This window comes from Balaenoptera borealis (genome assembly GCF_965194805.1).
Source record: "Balaenoptera borealis genome assembly, chromosome: 8".
In the NCBI taxonomy this organism is placed as follows: domain Eukaryota; kingdom Metazoa; phylum Chordata; class Mammalia; order Artiodactyla; family Balaenopteridae; genus Balaenoptera; species Balaenoptera borealis.
The window spans coordinates 15,243,963-15,254,148 of record NC_138865.1 but is presented as its reverse complement, the minus strand read 5'-3'; the positions used below and the strand labels follow the sequence as shown (position 1 = coordinate 15,254,148).

Here is a 10,186-nt window from a genome sequence, read left to right as displayed (position 1 = left end):
ATATGTCCAACTTAAAATATAAATATTGTTTTTAAATATACAATGCTCTACCCTGTTTATAAGAGAAGCCTTTTTAGTATGATAGAATCTACTTTAATGTAATTATTTCTCTCAACAAACCAATGCTTGTAAGCAAGCACTACCATGAAAAATACTAAATTTTTTTAGACCTGAGACAACATTTCTGAAAGGGAAATTCCAGCCAGTTTCCTGAAGAGCCAACTGCTTACCAACATTTACAGTAATCTCTGTGATTCAGCAGTAGCAGAATGAATTTACTGAATGGTAAGCATCCAATATCATGATTTTAGAAAAGTAATGATCTAGAAAAGTAATTAGTATGAAACTATTGCCATTTTAACCATCCCCTGAATGTGCCTTGCTTTGCTTTAGAAAAATAATTTCCAGATTTTCTGCTTTTGCTTATAAGAAGATAAGAATTACAAAGCGTCCATCTTGAGCAAGCTGACCAAGAAATGCAGCCTGGCCTAGGTCCCAGCTAGGACCTGGGGTTTGTGTGAGGTGGGGTGAGAGGGTGGAGCTCTGCAGAGTCTCTGTGTGATTATGGCTTTATAGGGTAGAGTCACAGGGTTTGAACAAGTTTGGCTTTCGGCCAAAGCACCTCGTGATATTTTTAACTATTAAAAGGAAGTAAAAGGGAATAGAATGTAGTTCTGCTGCTACATCCTGTATTTTAAAGCAGGAAATTCCTGATCATGCAGAGTATTTGAACAAAGCAGAAAGTTTTTTGGGTTGTTTTTCCCTCCCATTTCTAGCCAAGAACAAAACAAATTCTTGGAAGAACTAGGTAAGGGGCTGGAGTCGAGGATTAATTGGTGTTAAATCCAGGAGGATTGGAGGAGGCCAGAAAGATGAAAGAGGAGGTGGGGTTGGACTGCAATCAAGAAAATCAGCACCATTCTCCTGCCTAGCACCCCTCTGAAGTGTAATCCATGGAAATACGTCTTTATTCTGTCCCTCCCACTGCCCCATGAGGATGGGAGAGTGGGTCAGCCTGGCCCGCCGAGCACAGGCATGGTTGGCCCATGCGAGCTGCCCTGTATTATGGAATCGGGCCAGCAGTCCAGCGCACAGGGCACCAGACCCATCCAGTTAGCATGCTTTGGCAAAAGTAGCTGAGGCTCACAGCCCAAAAAACACCAGTCCTGCTTCTGATTCCACGCTCACTCCTGATTGCATTTTCTTTCAAAGGAGAAAGATTGTATAATAAAGACTTTTTGTTTAAAATTTTTTTTGCATTGTTCATTCTGAACTATGTTGATAATATCATCCCTGACATAGCAACAGAGTTTTTTTTTTCCCTCATGCGTTGTCTTCAAATCCTCTCACAGAGCCCAGGCACCTATTCTGCACTTTACTCAAGGCCAATGCCAAGTTCCTTTCAGTGAACAAAATGCCTCCCATGATTCTGTGCGGCTCGAGGAAGAGGAGAGGGACATGGGCTTGGGAACCGCACTGTGGAGTCCATGGCAACAGCCTACAGATATCAGAGGCCCAACCCAGGTCCTGGTGGGTGAGACGGAGAATAGAGGAAGACGCTGGGAACTGTGAGGAGTGGGATGGGGGTTTGGAAACAGCTTAGTCCTGATAAACTAGAGAGATGGGGCAGTCTAGGGTGACCTGGACATATGTCTCTGAGCCTGGTGGCAGGAAGCACAGCCTTGCCCCAGTGTGGATAATGACATGGAATTGTGAAATCAGGGCCCTGTTGCCATGGAGAGACATTCAGAGAGTCATGAAGATAAATAATATGCAGTTATTTATCTATAAAATAGTGTTTGAGCTCTGTAGTCACATCCAGGCCACATTGTTTCTTGTGGATCTCACTTGCATGCTGTAGTGTATATAGAAGTAGAAATATATAATGCAGTACACATGAAACCTATGTAATATTATAAACCAGTGTTACTTCAATTTAAACAAAAAAGAAAGAAAAATAACTGTCTAACATGTCCAAAGTATTCTATGATGTAGAGCTTTAAATTTACAAAATTATAGAGGCCAAAGTTAATTCACAATAGTAAAATACAGTCCTTTGCTTATACGTAAAATCGTCTTAGCAATTCAATAGTAAATTGGTCATTACTTAACAAATAATTTTAAATGTCTATGGAAAAAAATTCCACTTGGGTTCCCAATAAGTACTGCCATTTCTATGCATTTATATGCTCCATCATTCTTGAAAATCTGAAGCCAATAACAAATTACATTAGATGTTTTTATAAGTACATTGATTTACCTTATTCTTTTAAATAATTGGCAGAGTATTTTATTGTTTGAATGAACCACACTTTTACTTTCCCCTCCTCTGGATAGTTGTTTCAACTATATCCTATTTGTGTTTTTGCTAATTCCAACAGCATGGTGGTAAATACCCTTGTACGTATCATACATCCATATAGACTTGTGTACCAGTCTATTGCATAACTCCTTAGGAGTGGAATTGTTTCATCAGTGGCATAAATGATTTTAGAATTTTTTAGATAACAACAAACAGTTCTCCAAAAGAAGGCTGGACCATTTTAACTCACATCAAGAGTCCACAAGTATGCCTGTTTCCCTGCACACTTGCCACACTGAACTTTAATTCTTTGCTAGTCTAAGAAGAAAATATGGGGCACCATAGTGCTGTGGTTTTGATTCCTCGGTGCCAGTAGAGATTTTCAAGGATCCATGAGGTTTCTGAGACGGGGAGTGGATGACCAGGAGACCCCAGATCAGGCAGCAGGGGAGGGGGCAGGGGGACAGCAGTCCCAGCTCTGCACTTGAATGGTGTCACCCAGGGCCAGTTACTGCCCCCAGCCCTGCCTGTCATGAGCTGAGGCCCATGTGTTCGGGCTCTTGGAAGGGTGACATGAGATGAGCTGCAGAGCTGAGCTTGGTCCTCACCCAGGTCCCCGTTCTGCACATGTGATGGGGCCCCATTTCTATTGTAGGTCTTCTACCCCAGGTTTCTCTCTCTTTCAAAGTGGCAACTGTGAGGTTCAGAAGCTCGGAAGCTCAGTCAGGCCATAGGAGTCTCGGGGCTGCAGCTGGAGACTGCAGGCCTGCTCTGCTCCTCCCAGCTCTGGGACCCTGCGTACCCGTGCTTCCTGCTATAAAACGTCAGGAAGTGAACATCTGCAGGGCCCTCTGGAAGCTGCTGAGAGCCGTGTGGGCGCTATGTGAGGCTGCGTGGGAGGGCGAATCCCATCCTCAAGGCTGGTGTCGGTCACGCTGGTGCTGGGAGGGCCACAGGGCACGTGGTCTCCCACCCCCCATCCCCGCATGTATTGGCACCGTGGTGTGGGCTCCCTGGGGTGGGGCAGGAGCTTCTGAAGCACAGGGTGGAGTGCTGTGCTGGGGGGGTCATGGAGGAGCTCAGAGGAGCCCAGCGTCAGGTGGTGTCAGGGATGGCAGTTCAGGGCCTCAGGCCTGGTGAGCCCAAATGCTCTCAGCTGTCCCTCTGGTGAGCGCCTTGCACAGGTGCAGTTTGAAGGGTGAAGGCATCCATCCATGAGGCTGCACGTGGCTGGTCACCCCGGCCCCTGCTAAGAAGGCCTCAGTCCCTGTCCTTGGACCACTTCCCCTCAGCCAGGGATGGAGAGAAGCATGGCTCCAACCTTCTGTGTCGGGGCTGGAGGAGTAGGGCCAGTGACATGCACGGAGCATGTGCAGCTGGGCAGACGTGTCCTGCACTCAACCAGGGATTGGGTATCTGTTACTCAGTGTAATTTTCCTAACAACTCAGGGATGGTTTTTAACCTGTGTTTAATATAGAGAAAATGAGATTCAGAAGGAATACATTTCTGATATTTCTGGCCTGACCATCTTTATAATAGCAGGTATATTTTGCCCTGGGAATAGCATCTCCTGCCGTTCCTCTTCAGGTATGTGTGAGAAGGGGGGCAAGGAAGAAAGGATCTACGTTGTACTTAACACCCCAGTGTGCTAACACTTTAGACAACCACGTTGGTTTAGGGGACCTCCCAACTTTAGGGGAGGTGAGATAATTCCAGTTTACAGATGAGAAACTATAGCTCAGAGAGGAAAAGTGGACTGGGTCTGAAGTCTGTAGAGAGGAACTGAGAGGGAGAGGGGGAAAATAGGAATGTTTATTTTTTAAAAGTAAAATATAAAGGCAATTTCAGTGTTCAGCTAGAAGAATTTCATTACTAAGTCATTGGAGTTTAGTTAAGTATTAAGGGTGAGTCAATAGTTAACCTCTGATATCTCGGCAGCACCCCTATTATGCAGTCTGCCCACTCTGGTTAATGGGAGCATGAGCAATGCCAGCCCCAGGAGAGCCTCGCTCCTTGTCAGCCTGCTGATTTCCAGTGGTCTCTTCTCAGCCTGGGGTGGGTCCCTCCCACGCGTGCACAGATCAGCGCTCACCCACACACTGGATGGGCCCCTCTGCACGTCTCCAGAGCTCTCTCTGGGCAGCTTTTCTTCTCCAGTTCTCGCCCTGCATTCAGCCTCCTGGAACTCCTCTCTGTCCCCTCAACAGAGGCCACGGGGCCCCTGTCGGATCCCTTCCTGAACTTCAGCCTGGAAACTGTCCTTAGGCAGGATGCTGAGGCCAACCCTAGGCTCACCTCCTTTGTGTCCTGGGGACGGTGCTGTTATTCACCCACCAAGTATTGGGTTGGCCAAAAAGTTCATCTGGTTAATGAACATGTTGTTCAATAAAGTTCTTGGTGAAAATGAAAAAATGTGTCTCATTTTTACTTAAAACCGAACGAACTTTTTGGCCAGCCCAATACTTGATGAGCTCTTCTTCATTCTGGGAAAGTCTGGGCCCTGGGGGAAGGAAACAAATGGCTCCATGTGTCCCCTGCTCCTGGGAGCTCACAGTCTGTGGAGGAAGTGAGACCAGGGACCTAAATAACAAAAAGAAAATGGCCTGAGATCCCATCACCCTCACCTCACCCCACCTCCAGAGAGCCTGTGATGTGATTCCTCTGTGGATTTCCTCTGACAGAGGTGAGGCCCTGGGTTATGATATTACTACTGGAGGATGTGGGTTTTTGGTTTTTTGGTTTTTTTTAAAATTAAAATCAGCTTTGTGAGTAATGATTACACTAAAGAGAGCTTGTACTGAAATACAGCTTTTACCATGGGCCAAGCTCTTTATACACATAGACTCTCATTGAATTCTCCCAAAAGCCCTGCTGGGTAAGATCTCTGATTATCCTTGTCCGATGAGCAATGTGAGACGAAGATAGGTAGACATGGCCTGCTGGAGGTCCCCCAGCTCTTAGGTGGAGGGGCAGGCAGGCGAGCAACCCCAAGGTTGGGAACTGGGTCCCCTGCTGACCACTCCCCAGGCGAACATTTGGTCTCTGAGGCGTGCAGTCAGGCAGCACAGGGTCACCACTGGAGGGTCCCTGTGAGGTCATTTAGTCACTTCCTTTCCTCTCCAACCTCATATTTACCCTTATTCACATTTACCCTTATTTACCTGAATAAGGGTAAATGTGAGGTTGGAGAGGAAAGGAAGTGACTTCCCAGGATCGTGTAGCTGTTTAGTGTCTGGCCCTGGATGAGAAGCCTGATGCCTGGATTCTCACCCTGTGGTCTTTTTACACAGTTAAAAAGAAGCCATAAACCTCAGAATCAGATCTCAAGCCACAGGAAGACCTTGAGGACAGATCTGAAGCTGATGTCAGTTTACCAAATTACAGCTTAATTTAAGATAAGCAAGGCAGTTTTAAGGGTTGTATGCTCTAGAGGGGATAAAGGAGATTGCTTGAGTTGATTCTTGATCCAACAAAACTAGCTAGAGTGAGGATCAAATTTGGTTCTAGAAGAGTCTAAAGCATGCATTGCTTTGAGGCAAAAAAAGATAAGGAAATTCCCAGCTGACACTCATCTCTGGGAAGAGCTAGGGTCCATGGAGTCTTATGCAGCCCAAGAACTGGAACACAGGGCCTCCTCTCTTCTCATCTTCCTTCTTTCCTTTACCTCGCCTCTGGCGTTTGGTTCTCTCTCTCTCCCTCTCTCTCTCTCTCTCTCTCATACACACACACACACACAAACACACACACACACATCCAAGGATGGACACACCCTGGATCCCTCAAGCAGAGACGGCTGACCTCAAACTAGCAAGCCTCCTCCCTGCCCTCCCTTCACTCCTCCCTCCCATTACTTTGACCTTGTTCTTATCTGTGATCCTGTCTGTGTGGACTTTCCCCTCCATGTCCACCTGTGTCCCTGCCACCCGTGGCATTGTCACCTCTGCTTTGCAGCCCCTCCAGGCTCTTTTCACCTTGGCGACCTTGCGGGGGTGGGGGGACCTGGGGCTTGGGTAACCGGGGCTAAGTTTGCTTGGCAACTAAACAGTCTGATCCTTGATCCAGAAATTGCACGACGTGATGGTGTGTGTATAGTCTGCTAGCATGTATGTTTGTATACATATACACATGTATACATGGATACAAATACATACATGCTACCCAGGTCTACACAGACACACAAGGACTCACATAGATAACTGTGGCAAGGTAACTTGTTAAATCGTTAGTAGGATCTCAGCCCTGTCAGAGTTTCAACAAGATATTGAGAAATGCGGGACGTCTCTTTCAAGATCAGGGTAGAAGGACCGCGACTTCAGTCACCATGACACTCCCCCAGTCTCTCCCTGCTCTCTCGCTCTGATGAAAGAAGCTGCTGTGTGGTGTGCAGCCCTATGGAGAGGCCCACAGCACAAAGACCGAGGGTAGCCTCCTGCCAACTGCCCCCAAGAACTGAATCCTGCCACCACCTAGTGTGTGAGCTTGGAAGCTTGTCCTTCCCCACTCAGGTCTTGAAGTGACCGCAGCCCCAGTCTTGTGAGACCCAGAATCAGAGAACCCAACTATGCTGGGCCTGGATTCCTGATCCCTAGAAATGGTGATGTAATAAAGGCTGTGGTTTTTAAAACACTAAGTTTTAGAGTAATTTCTACCAATACGGGCTTTTACGTATCCTGCAAAACTGCTCAGGTTCATCCCAAGCGGACTGTGAAATAAAGCCTATTGACCGTGGAATATCACCCCTAACACCTTCACCTTCTCACCCCTCAGGCTCCAGTAAAACTTTAACAGACACAGAAACAGATGGAGGCCCAATCAGACTGCCCAGTTCAAGGACAATTCAGATGATTTGTTACAAGGGCCTCATACAGGAAAAATTTCTTTTCAAGAATTTATTTTAAAGTAATTATAAATTCACCTCTTACTCCTGATTTGTGATCTAAAATATTTTTCTTCTCAATCCTGATGTAATATGTAATAACTCACAGGCAGGGGCAGTGGCAAGAGGGGGGCCCAAGGGAGTGTGCAGCTCTGCACCCAGCACCTTCGCTCTGGGGAAGGGGACAGGGGTGGGACCACGGGGCCTCCCAGGAACTCTAGGTGGGTGGGAAGGCCAGACCCTAAGGTCCAAGGGAAGGGAATTGGGGCTCCATGAGGTTGCAGGGCTGAGCCACTGGGCCCACTGATGAGGATGCAGAAAGGCCAGTGGGGAGAGAAAGGGAAGGTGGCCCAGGAGCTGCAGGAGGCCCCCAGGTGAGGGGTCACAGAATGACCCCAGCAAGCAGGGCCCCACCCCCCCTTCCCAGCGGCTCTGTCAGAGCCGGTCTGCACCTCCAGGGAGCCCAGCAGGCCCAGGTGTGGCCCAGAGACATCACCTGGGGAGGCTGTGGGGAAGCCGGGCCAGGCTGGGGGTCCCTCTCCCAGGGGAAGGCAGGGAGGAGGGGCTGGATTCCAGTCCCCCAGGAACCTGGCGCCCGGAAATCCAGAGTCAGAGCAGGAGACACACCCATGCAGGGCGAGCTTGAGCCCGAGGCATAAAAGGGAGAAGGATGGAGCGGGTCACACAGCAAGAACACACACCCCTGCACCCGGGTCACTCAGCACTGTTCTAGAGGAGGACAGGAGGATGGAGGAGAAAAGCACACATAAAATTACATAAAATTGCATATTTAATTTGTTCACGAGTTCATAAAATTGCATATTTATATAAAATTATAAAATTTTTAATATAACATTGCATATTTAATTTGGTCACGAATTCATAAACACATGAGTATTTTGTACCTAATGATCTTTCTTGTATTGTTTGACGTTTCTAAGAAAATCTTCAAGAAGGGGTCCCCTCATTGAGAAGAGACTTGAGCAGACATCCAATTTTCAAGTAAAACTTCACAAGTATCATATTTGCACTGGCATAAAGCAATATAGCATGCAAGTTCGTGTTTCTTAAAGATTCTCATTGGTAAAACACGCCATAAACATGTGAACAAGTGAATATAGCTGACAAACACTGGCAAGGCTAATACTTTAGATGGGCACTCAAGGGAGTCTTCTGAGAAAGGGACAAGTGACCCAACACTTAATTGACAAGAATTCATTTATATTTCCCTCTGAAGATGAAGGCAAAGTGTCCTGCACAGAGGGAACAGCAAAGGCAGGAAACACCTGACTTCCAGGAAAGGGAGGGACATCAGGGCCAGGGGCATATAGCACCAAGACCACAGGGGTCGGCCCTTCTGTAAACTCAAGTGGACTCCACATGCTATATCCCGATGTGCCTAAATTTCAGGCAATTCCAGTTTTGGCCACATTAGCCACATCAACCTTAGGGAAGACAACACACAAAGCTTTGAGATGGAATAGACCAAAAACCCCTGAGAATTGTTTCCGCCATTAAATTATCCTGCAGCAGTTGGAACACTATGCAGAAGGGTTTAATGGAAGAAAGATTTTTTTAAAAAGCAATAAAAGGACCAAACCTTAATATAGCAGCCATTTTAGGTCAATTCTCACAGTATTTAAGAACTGGTGTTTTTGTGTGAGTCTCTTCTGCAGAAGGCCAAAGCTTCCAAAGCTGCTGAGATCCTTTATATAGCCAATTCAGATAAGCAGGAGGAGGCCCAGGCATGACAGCACAGTTCACGGACGCCAGATACAGGGCTGCACACGGATGCCACTTCTCACTCTCTGCTCACTTGTAAACTCCTACCTATAAAAAATGTAAATATTCACACAGCTATAAAATTGACATGTATAAAGTGGGCCCTGTAGAAGTCACCAGGCATCCAAAAGTGACCAAACTTCCTTTGAGGGAGAAGATGCTATCAGTGCTCTCCCCACAGTGGGCTTTTTCTCCTTTCCTTTTTTTTTTTTTTTTTTTTTTTTTTGCTTTTTTTGTTGTTGTTGTTTTGTGTTTGTTTTTGTTCTTTTGTGCTTTTTGTTGTTGTTGTTTTGTTTTTCTTGCCTCGCAGCTTTTGGTATCTTACTTCCCTGACCAGGGATTGAACCCAGGCCCTCAGCAGTGAAAACGCAGAGTCCTAACCACTGAACTGCCAGGGAATTTCCTCCTTTTGTATTTCTAATTGTTTTTGATTGCCAGCTCTCATCCAGGTAGCCCATGTAAACATCCTAGAAACTATAGTCCCAAAATTCCTTTCTTCACTTATATAAATATATATATAAACATAAAAGTAGTAAGATTCACAATATGTTTGCACTTTAACGATGTGTATTATGTTACACATCATTAAATGCATACATATCAACATGAATGACGAATACAAATAACAAATACAAATAAAAAGTGCAAGTCTATTAGGATAAAAAAGTGTCTTCAACTGAAAGACTGAGGTCCTCAAACACTCAGGACACAGCAGAGCCTTCTTTGCTCTCTTCATAGACATACTTTCCCGAGTTCAGTAGGTGGTCCTGAATATTCTGCTTTGCCAATCTTTGCCCCAGCTTTTCCAAGGCGTCCAGCAGGGTGTTGACTGAGGCCTCCCGTCCCTTGTTGCTGACCCAGGCCTCTAGCATTTCATACAAGGCATCCCGAGGGACCCGGACCCCTTCTCTGACCAGAAGGATCTCATTTTGCGTGAGGCCCAACTTCCTCATGAGCGAATCCCAGGAGTCACACGGCACGATGGTTGCAAAGTCATCAAAGAACAGCCTCAGGTCTAAGTTGTGGGAAAGTCACAGAGACAGAGTTGGGACAGGCTTCAGAAAGGGCAGAGGACCCTCAATCAGGCCTAGACCCCAGGGTGGGACCTCAGGAGCTCCCCCTGCTGGTGAACCTGCTGCTCTGCGCCCCTGACATGCTTCCCATCAGCAGAGAATCAGGCCCCACTGCATGGGCCTCACCTGTGCCCAAGGCACTGCAGGGAGCC

General features: G+C 46.7%; 1 protein-coding gene across 3 annotated transcripts in view; it reads right to left on the bottom strand.

Moving 5' to 3' along the window:
- Positions 1-9,147: 9,147 nt before the first annotated feature.
- The window catches only part of LOC309633313 (tumor necrosis factor receptor superfamily member 10A-like), a 38,822-nt gene continuing 37,783 nt past the window's right edge, over positions 9,148-10,186 (bottom strand). For all 3 annotated transcript variants that reach the window (XM_082401975.1, XM_082401974.1, XM_082401976.1), the window contains one exon: positions 9,148-9,976. In XM_082401975.1, coding sequence (XP_082258101.1) covers positions 9,663-9,976 — 314 coding nt within the window. In that variant the 3' untranslated portion in view covers positions 9,148-9,662. The remainder of the gene's footprint in view (positions 9,977-10,186) is intronic.